Source organism: Agelaius tricolor, unplaced genomic scaffold, assembly GCF_023055355.1.
Source record: "Agelaius tricolor isolate 1412-34295 unplaced genomic scaffold, bAgeTri1.0.p SCAF_13, whole genome shotgun sequence".
Classification (NCBI taxonomy): Eukaryota; Metazoa; Chordata; class Aves; order Passeriformes; family Icteridae; genus Agelaius; species Agelaius tricolor.
Window position 1 is genome coordinate 4,816,283 of NW_027269273.1, and position 17,438 is coordinate 4,833,720.

Consider the following 17,438-nt stretch of genomic DNA (forward strand, 5'->3'; position numbering starts at 1 on the left):
ACCTGCGGGAGCGGACGGCGCCCGGCAAGACGCTGGCGGAGCTTGGAGGCGGCTTCCACACAGGTGCGACTCGCGGTCGGTTTTGCCCCAGCTCGGGGTGAGTTCCATGTGCTGGATTCCTCTGTTCACCGGCAGGGAGCTCCGAGGCGCCGGGGCAGGGAATGCGGGGCACAATGGTGAGCAGCTCGGGGCTGCTGCTTCTTGCCCCTCGGCAGGGGCGGACTCCGAGCCGCAGCTGCCGTTCCAGGGGCGAGGGCGCTACGAGCCGAGGCGGGCAGGCAGCATTGCACACACGAGCGAGGGCAGCGGCAGGAGCGGCTTGGAGTGCGGCCGTCCGGGCGTAGGGGGGGCAGGATGGAGGCTGTGGGCTGGGCACAACAATGTCAGTGACGGAGCGGGGCCACGCCGAGGGTGCGCGGGGCGCGGAACCCGCCGGCCCCAGCGGTGCGGGACGGGGCGAGCGCCGGTGAGGGTGCGAGGATGCTGGCCCCGGGCACCGACCCTGGCCCGGCCCAGCCCGAGAATCCCTACCACCCTTCCCTGCACCATTACCCGGCCCCACGGCGGCTCCGGCTCCGCGGGCAGGCGGCTCCAGGAGTTCAGAGTGGGCAAAATGGGAGCGAGGGACAGGAGGCAGCTGGTGCCAGTGGGTGAAATGGCTTTGCTGGAGCTGGCAGGGAGAGGAGGAGGAAGGAGAGAGTGGTGCCAAGTAAAGGGGAGAGAAAGAGGGACAAGGCTGGAGCGGTGGAAGGCGGCGGAGATGGCCACGGGGCAGGCGGGCATTTTGCTTTCCAGCTCTGTGGGAGGAAAGGAAGAACTGTCAAATCCGTGCAGGAAAAGAGGAGAGAAACAGATGATGGTGGATATCATCGATAGTAGAGATTCATTTTATCTGCCTGAACTGTAAAGGCTCTGCGGGGGGCAGGGCCGTCACAGCTCCTGTCCCGAAACACTCGCAATAAAAAAAAGGAACCCACGCCGGTGAGCCTGGGGAAGAACCTCAGCCCCCGGGGAAGCTGCTTGTGGGGTCTCCCCTGCAGCGGGCCGCGACCCTCCGCTCTCCCCCCGCGGTGCACGGACGGCCCCTCGCTGCTTTCCCGCACGCTGAATGCTCAAAACGGCCAAAAGCGGCCCCCACACGACACCGGCTCTAAACTACGGTGGCAGCGGCCGTGCCCGCTGTGTCTGCCTGGGACGGAGCGGCTGCGGCGGGCGGAGCGTTCGGGTCATTCCCCAGCGGCGGCGGCACCCGGAGCCCGGCGAGGCGGCGGCGGAGCTCGCAGGCGGCTCCAGGCCAGGCGCGACCCGCGGTCGGTGCAGCCCCAGCTCCCGGAGGCTGCGCTTGTCTCCGCAGCTGCTGCCGCACCTCTGGGCAGCGGGGACAGCGCAGCCACGGCTGGCACCGCCCTCCTGAGCCCCCGCAGGGCCGGCACCAGCAGTGACCTCTCACCGTGTCCCTTTCAGGGTGCCAGCAGCGCGGCTGTGAAGCTGCTCCCGAGGCCGAGCTCCCAAAGGATCTGCCAGCAGCACTACTGATGTGTCAGGAACAAGGTGCTGATTGTTCCAGGCAGAGAGATGCTGCCTGTGGGCTGGACGAGAGTGAACTCTGCTCCATTCGTGCAGTTGCAAATGAGCCCCAGCATCCCCAGCAGGGACCAGCAGCCACGGTTCCACACCTGCCTGGGGCCCAAGAAGCCACCTGGCATAAGCAGGGGGATGCCACCTGTGAGCATGCAGTGAGTGCAGATGTGGAGAATGGATTCTGCACCAGTGATGGGAGTGTGAGGGAGAGCCTGGCTCCCCAGGGCACATCAGCAACCAAGACTGAACACAAAAGGAACCTCAGAAGATTCCTGGGTGAGTGCAGGGCCACCCCTGTGGTCTCTAGGGGTGACACAGCTGTGTCCCTGCCTGTGGCCACAGCTGTGTCCCTGCCTGTGGCCAGGCTCTTGGCTCTCTGGCTGCCAGCTGAGTGAGGCCCACACTGGCTCAGGGCTCCCTGCTCTGCTCCCTGGCCATGGGCTGAGCAGATTGCAGGCCCGGCTCTGCTTCTGGCAGCCAGCAGCTCTTTCCTGCTCCAGGTGAATGGATCAGGGGCCATCCCGAGGGCACGGCGGTGCTGATTCTGCTGCTCCTGGTGCTGGTGCTGGCTTTGGGGGTGGCCTTGGCTGTGCTGGCAGGTAAGGGAGGGGCAGCAGCCTGGGCCCAGCCCCTCGGGGCAGAGCGGGCTCCCTGCTCCCTGCACAGGGCAATCCTCAGACCTTCTCCTCTTCCCCCTGCAGCACCACAGGTTCCAGTCACAGCTGCGACTCCGCTGTTGGTTCTGGGCTGTCCCCATGGCTGGGTTGGCTACAATGGGGTCTGCTACTACTTCTCACAGGATTACAGCACCTGGGAGCAGGGTCAGGAACAGTGCTCCGAGCTCGGGGCCTCCCTGGCCATTGCCAAGGATGAGGAGGCCATGGTGAGTGAGGGGCTGCGGGCGGTGTGGGGTGGCTGAGGGCAGCCTGGGGCTGCTCCTGGGCTGGGCTCGGTGCTCGTAGGGCCGGGGCCGCAGCCCTGGGCCGGGGCCTTGCAGGGAAGGAGCCCCGGCGTGTGGGGGGAGCCCCGGGCCCGTGTCCCCCCGAGGGGCTGGGGCAGCTCCCACTCCTCTCTCCTGGGCAGGATTTGCTCTTCCGCCTCCGTGGGAACGTCAATTTCTGGCTCGGGCTGCGCAGACGGGGCGAGCGCCTGCACTGGGGGGATGGCAGCAGCTACAGCTCCCGGTGAGTGCCGGGGAGCCGGGCAGGGCCTGGGGGCACAGGGGCACAAGGGCTGCCCCTGGCAGCCAGCGCTGCCTCTGCTCCTCCCTGCAGGGTTCCCGTCCTCGGCAATTCCCAGTGTGTGTACCTGGCTGACAGGAGATTGAGGAGTGACAACTGCTCCAATGAGCGGCCGTATCTCTGCAGCAAGGCCCCAGCTCCCCTGTAACAGGGGCTGCAGAAAGGACCTTCTCCACACTGGGCAGTGCCAGCTTCACCTCTGAGCCCAGCACAGCGCTGTCCTTCCTCAGCTGCACCCTGTGCCTTGCCCTTCCTCTCAGGGTCACCTCAGTGCCTCTTCATGCCCAGTGCCAACGCTGGGCTGGGGCTGCAAAGGAAAAGTCTCTGCAATCCATTCTGCCACTGCTGCTGCCTGCAGTGACTGCATTGCCCTCATTATATGTGGGAAACATGGCTCAGTATTTGCACTTTTTATCATAGTTTATTATGGGTTAAAATCCCACCCTGGCATGCTTGTCTGCTTGCCAGGGTCAACTTAAACTATGTTTTCTATATACTGTTTCTTTTTTGAGCTACTTCCATATTTATACTTCCATTTAACTTTAAGTGTTGTTTTTTTTCTTTAGAAATTTGACTTTTGTTCAGGCTATCTTGTACTTTAAACTAATATATTTAATTTTTTTTCTTGTGGTTCAATCTTTTTTTATTTTCACTCTGATAATGAGGGTCCATAATATCTTTTTTTTCCATGCTCTCGTTTTTGTTTCTGTTATCTTGTCTTTCTAATAAGAAAGTCCTTGAATGTGGGAAATCAATTATTTTACACCATTTTCTGAGTTAGTTACATGGTTGTAGTGTGGTTTTATACTTTGTAATACTTTGAAGTAGTTTTGTTTTGTATCTCTGTATTTTTCCCAAATGGTTTATCCCAGACTGTACCCCCCTCCCTTTACCTGTGTAATCCCTTTCCTTTGCTGAGGTCATCCCCAACTCCCCACCCTGGCTCTCTGTCAATCTCTCAGCATCCCATCCCCTCCATCCAGAAGTTTCAGTCCAGGATGTCGAGTGATTGTCCAGAGGCCAGGGGTCAGCCCCCCAAGCCTTGCCCCATACGCTGTCCTAAATGTCCATTCCCCAGTACCCATCCCTTAGGGTCACTTACTGGTCAGTGAAATGTTCTCTACTTTAGGTTTCCACCTCCCTTCAAATGTAACCTTGGCACCTGTCCCGGGGCTCTCAGCAGGAGCCCCCTGAGGTGTAGGGGCTCCCTGGGGCTCCTGAAATGCACCTTGGATTAACCCTGCTAAGCGTGGCCCTTGATCATCTCCCGGTGTCTCTGGTGTCTCTGCTGCTGCCAGGGTGTCCAGCCCAGGTGCCCTCAGCACCCTCGGGGCACAGAGAGCGTCCCCCGCTCTCGGCCGGGTCAGGGCAGCAACTCTGGGACTCGGGACTGGCCGAGGGTGCCTGGGAGGCTCCCAGAGAGACAGAGACAGGACAGGAAACAGTAACTTCAACATTTCAGCCTCTGTTATGCTACGGGCTAAACTAGTGTCTATTACACCACTATTTATAAAAGCTACAGGGTGCATACTTAAACTGACAGGTTATACTGTATCAAAAGCAGTAATTACAAATTGCACTATGTCAGGATTTTTGTGATCCATAATAACTTGCAAAACAAAAGCGAGTACATAAATGCAGAAGCCAATACCTATATTTGTTATTTATAACATTATACAACAAGCTCAAGTGGGAAATCCACATCACCCTGGTCACCTGGAAATCATCACAAACTGGCCTGAAGGTGAGAATTTTGGATTGTCCTTGGAAGATGTGAGAAACAACCCTCACTTTTAAAATCTTAAAGGTTAATTAAGCCTTAACAAAAACATACCACAATGGACTGAATAAGGAAAAATTACAGTGCTGAGGGTCTCTGTGAGTGTCAGCCACATGCTCGTTTACAAAATGGATGCTCTGCCTTTTATACCCTCAGCCCCTCCCAAAGTTTTGTCAGTCAGCTCCTTCTCTGCCCTCCCCAGGTGGAGATCACTTCCTTACACCTTGATTGGAGCTCAGGTGTTGTCCTGTGGCCCCTCCTGGTAATGAGCCGGCCCTCCCCAAATGCCCCGAGGCTGCTGGGGCTGCTGCAAGGGGGAGGGAGAGGGGACTGTGGGGGGAGATATTACAGTGACAGCACTCTACAGCTACAGAACTTCTCCTAAAGTACATATAATATCTGTCTCTCAGTTGTGAGAGCCAACCATCACAGTGTTCTTCTGCAAAAAAAACCCCTCTTTTCCTGACTCATTTAGCTTGAAGAGTTAGCTGCCATTTTCAATTCTGATTATCTCTCCAAAAAAATTTAATGAGTCATAGTAGCATCTCTTGATGAGGGTGAGGACAGTGGGAACAGACGGAAAAAAACATCTCAAGTTTTCCTTAGACAGACTTATTTCGAATATACAAAATGGGATCACTGAGCTCTGGTGTGGCTTTTTGAGCCCATCTACTGTGCCCATGGGGTTGCTACTCATAGCAGGTGTATCTTAGTGCTGAGTGCAGAGGCCAACTCAGTCTTGCCTTCTGGTCCCTGTTGTATTACAAGACAGCTGAGCAATGGCAGAGCTCTGGGGTGCCTTTCCTGCCCCCACCTTACCATGGATATGGGATTGCTGCCCACAGCAGGGCTATGGAATCTTCTCCGTGGTGAACACAGGGGCCAACCTGGTCTTGCCCTCTATTTCTTGTTTCACTCTACTTGTTGGTCCTTGAGGAAACTGCCCATAAGGAAACCTGTTATGGTTTCCTCAACAGATGCTTGTAATTCTCATCTATTAAAACAGGACAATTACATTAATAAACAATACAGTTCAGACTCCCTGCCCAAAGTGTTGGTTAATCTTCAAGCTGGCTGGAAGCTTGACTCCACTTTTCAGATGTCTTCAATCTTTGGCTCTCTCTCACCTGGTCTGCATGTTACAGTCTGTTCTTTGGGTTCTCTCACCAGCCTTTAATTCTCTTGCCTTGAGTCCCTCTCGCTCTGGGGTTGGCACAGCCCATTCAGCTCTTAGGTAGAAGGATCCTTCCAAGCCAAAAGGATTTCTGAAGCAGTCCTAACCTGCAGCCCCTGGGTGCCTTCAGGCCATCCATCCAAATCCAAGAAGGAGTCACAGGCATCTGAGGTAAAATTAGGGTTCCACAAAAGTAAAATTTCTCTTTGTTTTTAACAGAGGCAGATTTTCATCTTTTAAGCCCAAATCTTCTCTGACACACAAAGGGACATTAAATACAGAAACAGTTCCAACTTGAAACGTTTTTTGGCAATTCTATTTGTACATGAAGTGTGGCTGTATGAATACTACTGAAGCACACAAATACTGAGACTACTACTGCAAACTGCAGAAATTACTGACATTCTCTTCTACTGGCAGCAAGAGTAAACATGTCTAAAGGTTTCTTTGAATGGAGAGTAGCTACAAGGAATGGTTTCAACATCAAAATCAACTGGAAAAAAATGATTTCAGGTAAAGTGTATAAAAATGAACACTGTGTTATAGATATATACTATAGTATTGGCTTTTTGCAACTATTAAAAGGGATTCTGTATGTGTGGTGTTAAAGTGACTTTGCTATAAAGATATCGTTCATATTTCTGTTGCTAACTAAAACTTAGAAATAGCTGATATAGATATGCATGTGTTAAAATGCCTGCTTGGTTGGGATAATATCCAAGGAATATATGATGCCAACTATCAGCACTCATCTTCTGAAGACAGTGTGGACCCAGGCCCAAGAACTGAAGGTGATGATAAAATGGACTAAAACCACAACCAAGAAATGTGCATGCTCTAAAAAGCAGGACCCGAGCAGGAGTTGTGCACAGCAGTTCTTGGGGCATGTAAACTAGCTTGGGGAAAAGTTTACATATGCACCAGGCTGGCGCAATAGAAATGCTGTATAAAGCCTATTTCCAAACTAGCAGGTGTTGGGGAAGAGTTTACATATGCACCAGGCAGATACAGTAGAAATGCTGTACAAAGGCTGGTTCCAAACCGGCAGGTGTGCCCCACCCTAAGGGCCAAGACACATCCAGCTGTAACCTCTGCTTTGTTGTCTTTGTCTCCTATTAAACTCCTTTATTAAACTTCTACATTTTACCAGGAGAGGGAACAGTGGTTTTTGCAGGTTATTTCAGGTATTTTCTGAGCCATATTTTCAAGATGATTCACAGAAACTAAACTGTCTGAGGGCAAGAGAGCATTACAGGGAGTCATAGTTTGACATGGGAAGAATTAGGAAAGTGACATAAGAGCATTTTATCTAACTCACAGTCTGCTGAACCAATAAGCAGCTGAACACAGCTCCGTGAGAGAAGCTGTTAAAACGAAAGGAACCGCGATCTTCCCCTTCCCCGTCGGGCCGGCAGTGAGGCGGCGCAGCCGGGCGGGCGCTGACACGGCCCGGGCTGGGCGCCTTCCCCCCCAGCCCCGCAGCCGGGCAGGGACAGGGAGAGGGCGAGGGCGAGGGCGGTGCTGCTGCGGGCAGGACGGAGCCGGCCTTGCTCTCATCTCGCTGCTCGCTGCACCCCCAGCCCGGCCCAGCCGAGCCCCGGGAGCAGCCCCAGGCCAGCATCGGGACTGTAGCCCAGAGAAGCGGCCCGCAGCCAGCGGGCAGGGGAAGGAGAAGCCGCCCCTGTCCCAGCCAGCGCAGCCCCGAGCGCTGCTGCTGCTGCTGCTGCTGCTGCTGCTGCTGAGCTCTGGCCGGGCGGAGCGGATCGGAGCCGCTCCCCAGCCGCAGCTCCGCGTCTCTAACGGGGTCAGGGCAAACACCTGCAGGCTCCAAGCATCACACAAACCCTGTCCGTGCTTCTGTCCTCCCTCGAGTGAGAGAAAAGAGCAAGGTACAAACGGGTAAAAGAACAACATGGAAACATCACGGTCAGTGAGGAGGAAGTTAAGTCCCAGATGGGAGGGATGAGGAGATGCCTTGATTTTAAAGCTGAAATCCTTTTATAAGCTATGGAGAAAAGACACTTTTTCCCTATAATGCATAAAACTATGGGGAGATGAAGGGTTCAAATTGATATCCAGCAAAGGCCTCCACACTAAAGTAAGCAGATGTTGAAGGAGCTGTAATCCCATGAGAGGTTTGAACAGAGAAAGAGAGAAGAGTAATCCCATACTCCCAGGAGAAAATCTCTGTTCCCAGGGATAAAGATGATTTTAGAAATAAATAATAAGAAGTTTTGCCTCTAACCAGCTCATCTTTAAAGCAATACCCCATAAGTCAACATGACCAATAAACAAGCTGTAGGAAGGATGTAGAAAATGAGAGAAGCTTCATGATAAATTCCCCTTGGCAGCTGCTATTTGTGACCAAATTAGGAACCAGGAGAAAACTCTTTCCTCTTGGGGAGAAGTCCCCATAACATTAACAAGAGGGACTTCCCTCCCTAAATGAACTGAAGAAATACTTTTTAGAGGGAGTAAACTAACTGGAAATTTTTGGTTTTGTTTTTTACTTTGTCAGAGGAAAAGAAAAGTTGTGGGAAGAGGAGAAGTTTTAGAAGTTTTCTAAAGCGTTTGCTTTAATTCTTGCTAATATTTTTCTTTTAATTACTATTAATAAAATTTTCTTTATACCCTTTTAAAGTTTTAAGCCTGCTTTCACTTCTCCTAATCCTAGCTCACAGCAGGAAATGAGTGCACTAGTGATTGACCAGCAGCAAAACCACACCACAAACACAGGGCACTGTAAGACTCGGCTTTTTCAGGGAGAGGAGGGAGGAGCAAAGCTTAGCCAAGCTTTGCCAACTTTGTGTCCTCTCACAGAGAATAAAACAAAAGTGACTACACTGTTATGAATGAGGTCCCTATATGTCTAATTTAATAAACCACAAAATTAAAATTTAGCACCAATTTTAATTGAGCAGCAATTTTATATAAAATTATACAATTAGAAACAATCAAGTAGATGCAAAAAAAAAAATCGCAGTGGTTTGAATAAAGTATAAGCAAAACCAATCGATTGGGGTATGGGGAGGGTTTTTCTCACCCTGCCTCATGTACAAAAGGCAAAAGGATCCAAACACAACTTATACACTGTATGCTAATACATATTCATCAATATTTTCCTGTAAATCCCCTCCCATTTTTGATTCCTGCAATCTCTGTCACTGCACTGCACAGTCCATGCTCCGCCTGTTGCTAAGGGGTCTTTTGGCCTTTTGGGGGTCTCTTCAGAGGAAGGCTCACTGTCTTCCTCGCTGCCCTCTGAATATCCTGGCAGGTTGGGCATGTGCATTACCCTTTGTGTTATGTAAGTAAGCATTATGTTCCAACTAAGCCTTATTATTTCATAGATAGGACTACTATTGCAAATTGCATATCTGGAATTGTCCCAGCTTTGCTCATCCCAAGACCGATTCTGTTTTAGGATATTGTTTATCTCGATACTCCACCCTGTATCCTATTTTCTCATGAACATCTGAGAATGTCTGTTTCATTTCATGACACTAATTGCACATCCTTTTCCTCTACTGCTTTTTAACAAACATTTTCTAAAATATCGATAGACCTTCAATTGTTAGCACAAATCATATTCATTTATCACAAGGTAAGAGGCTGAAAAACATTTATAAGGTATTGTAACCAGGAAAGAAGTCAGCTTTTAATAGAATAATATTGACTCTTCCATCTCTTAGCTCTCACTCTTCATCGAGACTGACGAGAAAATCAAATCTTTTAAAACACCTCTGCGTTACCCGGTCAATACAAAAATAAAAACCCCGAGGTGTAGCCCCTGCCCCGCGTGCCGAGCCATCGCTGTGGCCCCGCTCGCTGCTCCCAGAGCCCCGCAGGGCCCCGGGCCCGGCTGCCGCGGCCTTGGCAGCGAGGCCGCTCCTCCATGCCCGGCCCGGGCCGAGCCGCCACCGCCGCGCGGGCACCGAGCCCGCGCCACAGCGCCCCCTGCAGCCGCGGGGGAGGCACCGCACCCGCCCCTGCCGGCCGCCACCGCAGCTGCAGCGAGGGGAAAGCGCGCGCGGCCGGCAGGGGCGGGGCTGGGGCTGGGCCTGCTCGGGGCAGCGCCGCGCTGGGCCCGTGTGCGCTGGGGACACAGCGGGAAAGAACTGCGGCTCTGTTCTCGTGTCTGGGCCCGAGAGACCCTCAGCTTCTGAATTATAATAATGCAGAGGCAGGGGGATTGCATTTCCCATTGCCAGGGAGGCTCCTGCCTTCCTTAGCAGACACCTGTCCTTCAAACCAAAACACCCCCATTGCTCTGTGCCACTGTGTGGGGAGGAGGGAGGGAATTGGGGATAAAGTGAAGCCCAGGAAAGAGGAAGCACTGTGGGGAAGGTGCAATTTTAGGATTTGGTTTACTTCTCAGTCTCTTGCTCTGATTTGTTTGATAATAAATTCAAGTAAAATTAATGTCCCCACTCCGGCCTTCTTATGCCCATGAAGGGTGAGAGATCTGTTGGTAAATGATGGAGAGCAGCTTCCCAAGCTCATCTCTCTGCTCCCTCATCCCCCTGGGGTGGATCCCCTCTGGGCCCACAGATTTATGAGCATCCAAGCAGCTCAGCAGTTCTCTGACTGCCTCCTCCTAGATCACAGGGGGCCCATTCTGCTCCCTGACACCATCCACCGGCCCAGGAGTTCACTTGTAATGAGGACAAGCTGTGTTTCCACTAAGGGCTGAGGCAAAGAAGGCATTGAGCACCTCTGCCTTCTCCTCATCTGCAGTTACTAAGTTCCCTCCTGCATACAATACAGAACAAAAGCTGGTCCTTCCCTTCCTTTTACTATTAATATCTTTGTAATCCTTTACAAAAGTTGCCAAATTAAGTTTAAGCCGAGCTTTTTCCCCTCCCTTATTTTTTTCCTATGTACCCTAGCAGCCCCCTTAAATAGTTCCTGAGTAACTTGACCCTCCTTCCAAAGCTGATACATCCTCCTTTTATTCCTAAGTTCTTCCAAAACCTCATTGCCCATCCAGGCTGGACGTTTTCCTCATCAGCTCCTCTTTGGGCACACAGGGACAGTCTGTTCCTGTGCCCTCAAGATCTCTGTTTTGAAGCATGCCCACTCTTCCTGAACTCCTCTGTTTCTAAGGGCTGCTTCCCAAGGGACTCTGAATAAGTCTCCTCAATAGGCCCAAGTGTTCCCTCTGGAAGTCCAGTGTAAAAGTCTTATTGATATTCCTCCTGATATCACCATATATTGAGAACACTGTCATTACATGATCACCATGCCCCAGGAGGCCTCCAAGCAGCACATCTCCATTTACAAACAATAACTAACAAAGTTCCATCCCTGGAAGGGCGACTCACAAGCTGTGATTGTTGCGCCCTGGAAAGACTCCACGAGTGCTCTGGACGCCGACCTTGTCTGGTTTCTTCTTCTCTGCTCGGGCTCCCCGCACAACATCTCTTTGTATTTATCACGACCCAGCCTGCGTTCCAGCTGCTCGGGCTCCCTGCCAAAGGCGTTGTCGTGGCTGTGATCATAAAATCCAGGCTCCCTCGCTCGCCCCCTTCCCTCCCGGCCCCTCGCTGCTCCTCCGGGCGCTGTTTGGCCAGAAGGGCAAAATCCCTCCCACACTGGGATGGGCTTGGCCCTGCAGCGGCAGCGGCCGGGACCGGCGGCTCTGAGCGGGAGCGCAGCGGCGGCGGCGGCGGCCCCCGGAGCCCGGAGGCGGCTGCAGCCCAGGTGGGGCCCGCGGTCGGGTGGGACCCGCTCGGTGCTGAGGGCGGGCTCGGGGCCGCTGCTCGGGCGGGAGGGGTCCGTGCCCGGTGGGGGCTGGCACGGGATGAACTTGAGCGTGCGTTAGAATTTAGTCCCAGCCTTTTCTTGCCTCCTCCGTTCTCCTCCCTTCTTTTCTCTTTTCCAATCTGAAGAGGCCTCAGCTGCCTCCCGTTTTCCTTCCTCTCTCACCTTCCAGGTCCTGTTTCCCAGACCTTGTTCTTTCCATATAAAACCCCTGATAACCCGTTTCCCACTTAAGGCTTTGTTGGATCCTTGTCTTTCTGCCTTCTGTGGGTGAAGGTCTGGCTTTGAGGAGCACACCCGGCTCCCTCTGCTCCAGAAAGCAGCCTTGCACTTATCCCAATCTCCTGTGCTGAGGGCTTCCTTAGGCTCCTGCTGAAATGAGAAATATCCAGGAACCTTTTCCTGTCATGAGATTAGAATGGTTTCTGCAAGTCCTTGAGGTGTGACCATGATGGTTAAAACCCCACTGTGCAAATGAAGGTTTTCCCCTTCTTTCCCCACTCCATGCTCCGTCCTCTCCCTTACTTTGTCATCTCAGCAACTGCTAAGGAAACCTTTCTCATCTTGTCAATTGGCAATGCAACTGCTCTTTAATTCAGTTTTTAAACAGGATTTAAAGTCAGGCTCTGTCCGTGCTATAGATTTGAATTTTGGATGAAGTTGTTGGTGCTCAGCAAGCTCTGTGCTGCTTTAAAGCCTTTCTCCAAGGCTCAAAGAATGACCCTGGCAGGGAGTGCAGGAGCGCTGTGCGCTCCTGGTTTAGAAATGGAGTGCATCAAAGCAGGTTCCTTGAAAAGCCATCTCGAGTCAGTGAAACTAAGGCACTGGAACTCCTTTGGGAAATGGTCCATTTAGGATAGAGCCACAGTGCCAGAAGCTGTTTGTCTGATGGTCAGTTCATGCTCTGGTCAGTGCAGGGCCAGCCCCTCAAGAAATGCATGAGCCAAACGCAGCAAGGAGAGGGAAAGACCCGAGCTGAGCTGAGAGAGCCGGAGAGATGAAATGCCACAGATGTGCCTGGAGCATGGCCCTCCCCAGCAGCTTTTCTTACAGTTCAGTGTTCAAAAGGCTGAAAGCTGATGCTCAGGACTTTGGGATCTGGCTTGGAACTGCAGAGGGGATGAGCTCCCTTACAGCAACTCAGGCAGGGCAGTGCCACAAGCCTGCAGCCAGATTGCTTCTCCTTCAGCTTTAATTCCATGGGTGCTTTTTGTTTGTTTCTATTTTTGTCTGTTTGTTTTGTTCCGGGTTTTTTTAAGTATTCTTAGAGATGCTAAAAGAAGAGAAAGAAGAGAGCAGAAATAGGCTGGAGCACCACTAGCACAGTAATTGATATTTTACTCTTCCTCTTTTCCTTTTCAAAATATATGTAGTTACCATGAACTTTTAAACTCTGTGGTTTGGGAGAAGCACTATTTTTTCCCTCTCTTTGAAAGAGATATGCAAGTCCTAAAAAACCTGGCCCAATGCTCCCTGCATTTTATTTATGTTTTTATAATTAAGCAAGGGGCAGATAAAATTGACAAGGAAGATAAGACTCAGGGGCTCACCGGGCAGCAGCCTCCAAACTCTTTGGGTAATGCAGAGAGCAGTAGGGTGTGAAGGCTGCTTTCCAGTGTGAGATTAATCCATAATAACATGCTCAGTGACATCAAAGGCACTGCTTAGAAGCCACTTGTTATTTCCCGATGTTCAGGAGCTGGAGGGTTTGACAGAGCCTGCGCCGCGCCCGCCGGATCCGGCAGCGCTGGAAGCTCCATGGAGCAGCTCAGCGCCTGCTCCGCGCTCGGCGCTCCGAGCCCGGCACGGAGCGGGGGCTCCGGACACATCCCCGTGCTGGGGCAGAGCCGCTGCTCGGGCCGGGCTCCTTCATCCCCCTGGTGCCGCTGCCAGGGGCCGAGGGCACAGTGCTGGTTCCGAGGCTGGAACCCCGCTGCTTTACCTCTCGTTCTCTTGCCATGATTTGTGCCGTAATAAATTCAAAGAATTCCCCCCACTCGTGCTCCTTTATACCAGTGACCGGTGAGTGATCTCTCCCTGGCCTTTCCTGCTGTGTTCTGTTGCCTGCCCAGGGGCAGGAGCAGAGGCACAGAGCGCTTTTGCTGGCCCCGGGCACCCGGCCTGGCCCAGCCCCGAATCCCTGCCATGATTCCCTGTTGAGAGCCCCAGGAGCGGCTTCCCCGGGGCTGCGCGTCTTCTCCAGCTCCAACGGCGTGGGGCCCTTTTTCTTACAATGGGTTTTTTTTTTCGGAAAAAGGAGCGATCTGACTTCTCCCCTCCTCCCCTCTCTTCCTCGCCCCCCGCTGCCCTCCCCGCACGCTGATTGCTCAAAACAGCCAAAATCCCTCCCGCTCCAGACATTTTCTATCCTGTTGCGCCGTGCCCGCTGTCTCTGACCGGGATGGGAGCGATAGCGGCACCCGGAGCCCGGCGAGGCGGCGGCGGAGCTCGGGGGCGGCTCCAGCCCAGGTGGGAGCCGCGGTCGGTGCTGCCCCAGCTCGGGGCTCGCTGCGGGCGGAGGGGCCGCGCTGAGGGCCGGGGGGTTCTGGCGAGTTCCTGGTGGCGGCTTCCCCCGTGTCCCCCCTGCGCTGGGATCGCCGAGGGAGCGGCTGCCCGCGCTCTCCTCCTCGCCCCGATGGCCGGCATGGAGCCGGTGCCGCGGCAGCGCTGGCTCATCCCGGCTGCTCTCGCTGGCACGGAGGCGGCTGCTCCGTGCCCGGGACCGATCCCGCCCGTGCGGCACCGGGCTCGGGGCCGCTGCTCGGGGGGGAGGTGTCCGTGCCCGGCTCGGGGCTGGCACGGGATGAACTTGAACGGGCCTCAGAGCCCAAAGCGCTGCAGGCGCCGAGTGCGGGCACAAAGCGCCGCATCCTGCCTGCTCCGGGGCCGAGGCTGCTCGGCGCTGCCCTCGGTACCGGGACCCGCTCCGTGTCCACAGGCAGGGAGCCGCAGCGGCCGTGCCGGCGCTCGGTGTGCCCGGGCTCCGAGGCGCCGGGGCAGGGAATGCGGAGCACAATGGTGAGCAGCCCGGGGCTGCTGCTTCTTGCCCCTCGGCAGGGCCGGGCTCCGAGCCGCAGCTGCCCCGGGCCAGCAGCAGGCGGCAGCTCGCAGGCGCTGTCAGCGCCCGGCCCGGCACGGAGCTGGGCTGCAGCGGCTGCAGAGCCACAGGGGCCGGGGCTGCGGGCACCGAGAGCTCCCGGAGGCTGCGCTTGTCTCCGCAGCTGCTGCCGCACCTCTGGGCAGCGGGGACAGCGCAGCCACAGCTGGCACCGTCCTCCTGAGCCCCCAGGGCCGGCACCAGCAGTGACCTCTCACCGTGTCCCTTTCAGGGTGCCAGCAGCGCGGCTGTGAAGCTGTTCCCGAGGCCGAGCTCCCAAAGGATCTGCCAGGATTCCTGATGTGTCAGGAGCAAGGTGCTGTTTGTTCCAGGCAGAGAGATGCCGGCTGTGACCAGGAGGAGAATGAACTCTGCTCCATTCATGGAGCTGCAAATGAGCCCCAGCATCCCCAGAAGGGACCAGCAGCCGCGGTTCCACACCTGCCTGGGGCACAAGGAGCCTCTTGGCATCAGCAGGGGGATGCCACTTGTGAGCATGCAGTGAGTGCAGATGTGGAGAATGGATTCTGCACCAGAAATGGGAGTGTGAGAGAGCCCCTGGCTCCCCAGGGCATATCAGCAACCAAGAATGAACACAAAAGGCACCTCAGATTCCTGGGTGAGTGCAGGGCCACCCCTGTGGCCTCCAGGGTGGGGACAGTGTCCCCTCCCAAGGGCAGGGCTGGCAGGTGTGTGGCTGTTTCCCGATGTCTGGCAGAGGCCTGGTGCTCTGCTGGGCCCCATCAGTGGCTGGAAGCAAGAGCCCCAGCTGCCCCCAAGGCTGTGCAGTTCTCCTGCTGCAGCCTGTGCCCACAGCTGTGTCCCTGGCTGTGGCCAGGCTCTTGGCTCTCTGGCTGCCAGCTGAGTGAGGCCCACACTGGCTCAGGGTTCCCTGCTCTGCTCCCTGGCCATGGGCTGAGCAGATTGCAGGCCCGGCTCTGCTTCTGGCAGCCAGCAGCTCTTTCCTGCTCCAGGTGAATGGATCGGGGGCCATCCCGTGGGCACGGCGGTGCTGATTCTGCTGCTCCTGGTGCTGGTGCTGGCTTTGGGGGTGGCCCTGGCTGTGCTGGCAGGTAAGGGAGGGGCAGCAGCCTGGGCCCAGCCCCTCGGGGCAGAGCGGGCTCCCTGCTCCCTGCACAGGGCAATCCTCAGAGCTTCTCCTCTTCCCCCTGCAGCACCACAGGTTCCAGTCACACCTGCGACTCCGCTGTCGGTTCTGGGCTGTCCCCATGGCTGGGTTGGCTACAATGGGGTCTGCTACTACTTCTCAAGGGATTACAGCACCTGGGAGCAGGGTCAGGAAAGGTGCTCCGAGCTCGGGGCCTCCCTGGCCATTGCCAAGGATGAGGAGGCCATGGTGAGTGAGGGGCTGCGGGCGGTGTGGGGTGGCTGAGGGCAGCCTGGGGGTGCTCCTGGGCCGGGCTCGGTGCTCGTAGGGCCGGGGCTGCAGCCCTGGGCCGGGGCCTTGCAGGGAAGGAGCCCCGGCGTGCGGGGGGAGCCCCGGGCCCGTGTCCCCCCGAGGGGCCGGGGCAGCTCCCACTCCTCTCTCCTGGGCAGGATTTGCTCTTCCGCCTCCGCGGGAACGTCGATTTCTGGCTCGGGCTGCCCAGACGGGGCGAGCGCCTGCACTGGGGGGACGGCAGCAGCTACAGCTCCCGGTGAGTGCCGGGGAGCCGGGCAGGGCCTGGGGGCACAGGGGCACAAGGGCTGCCCCTGGCAGCCAGCGCTGCCTCTGCTCCTCCCTGCAGGGTTCCTGTCCTCGGCAATTCCCAGTGTGTGTACCTGGCTGAGAAGAGATTGAGGAGTGACAACTGCTCCAATGAGCGGCCGTATCTCTGCAGCAAGGCCCCAGCTCCCCTGTAACAGGGGCTGCAGAAAGGACCTTCTCCACACTGGGCAGTGCCAGCTTCACCTCTGAGCCCAGCACAGCGCTGTCCTTCCTCAGCTGCAGCCTGTGCCTTGCCCTCCCTCTCAGGGTCACCTCAGTGCCTCTTCATGCCCAGTGCCAACGCTGGGCTGGGGCTGCAGAGGAAAAGTCTCTGCAATCCATCCTGCCACCGCTGCTGCCTGCAGTGAGTGCATTGCCCTCATGACACAACAAGCTCCAATGGGAAGTCCAAATGGACCTGGGCTCTTGGAATTAATCACAAACTGGCTGGAATCTGGTGACACTATTGGACTGTCTTTGGAAGAGGAAGAACACCTGACACATGGTGAGGAGGAATCCCACTTTTGGCATGAGGCACCTGACTGTGAAGAAGGGTCTGTCAGCTGCTGACTCTTTGTCCGTTTCCCCTTCAGAGGAGGACGGTCAGAGCTGCTTCCCTGGGGAAGGGAATTTGCTGCCAGTCCCATAACCCAGCCCAGAGCAGCTTCTCCTGCTGTGGGGTTGTGGGGTGAGCCTGTGCCTGTGAGAGCAGCCCCTGCAGGGGCACCTCGCTGTCACCCCTCGATCCGGAGGGCCCTGTCCCCCCTGCTCGGGTGCCCGGGACCCTGAGCTCGCCTCTCCCTGCCCTGCTCAGACCTGGCTGCCGCTGCCCCTCGGGTGCTGCTCCGAGCTTTCGCTGCTCTGGACTGTGAAATACAAAGCTGTGTTTCGTGTCAGGTACAAACAGGCAACGTGTGTATTTGTGAATGCAAAATGTGTGGACCCCGACAATGGGAGAGCTGTGAATTGTAATAATAACTAAGGAAAATAAAGCATGGAAAAAGGCCTTTGAACCTATCTTTTGTTTGCAATTAAGCCTGGCTGATTTAGGAGCATTGGAATTAAGATGTTAAGGATGTTGCTTTTTGCTTGCA

General features: G+C 55.2%; 1 protein-coding gene across 4 annotated transcripts in view; it reads left to right on the forward strand.

Annotated features, from left to right (window-relative positions):
- The window catches only part of LOC139595423 (C-type lectin domain family 2 member D2-like), a 28,951-nt gene continuing 11,513 nt past the window's right edge, over positions 1 to 17,438 (forward strand). Inside the window, exons 1-6 of one of the 4 annotated variants that reach the window (XM_071438539.1) lie at positions 1 to 1,310; positions 1,465 to 1,857; positions 2,082 to 2,180; positions 15,812 to 15,993; positions 16,194 to 16,294; positions 16,385 to 16,756. In XM_071438539.1, the coding sequence (XP_071294640.1) occupies positions 1,109 to 1,310; positions 1,465 to 1,857; positions 2,082 to 2,180; positions 15,812 to 15,993; positions 16,194 to 16,294; positions 16,385 to 16,499 (1,092 nt within the window). In that variant the 5' untranslated portion in view covers positions 1 to 1,108 and the 3' untranslated portion in view covers positions 16,500 to 16,756. Of the gene's footprint in view, positions 1,311 to 1,464; positions 1,858 to 2,081; positions 2,181 to 2,282; positions 2,465 to 2,664; positions 2,766 to 2,855; positions 8,417 to 15,610; positions 15,710 to 15,811; positions 15,994 to 16,193; positions 16,295 to 16,384; positions 16,757 to 17,438 lie in introns of those variants that run through there. The other 3 variants (XM_071438537.1, XM_071438538.1, XM_071438536.1) reach the window with 3 other exon arrangements.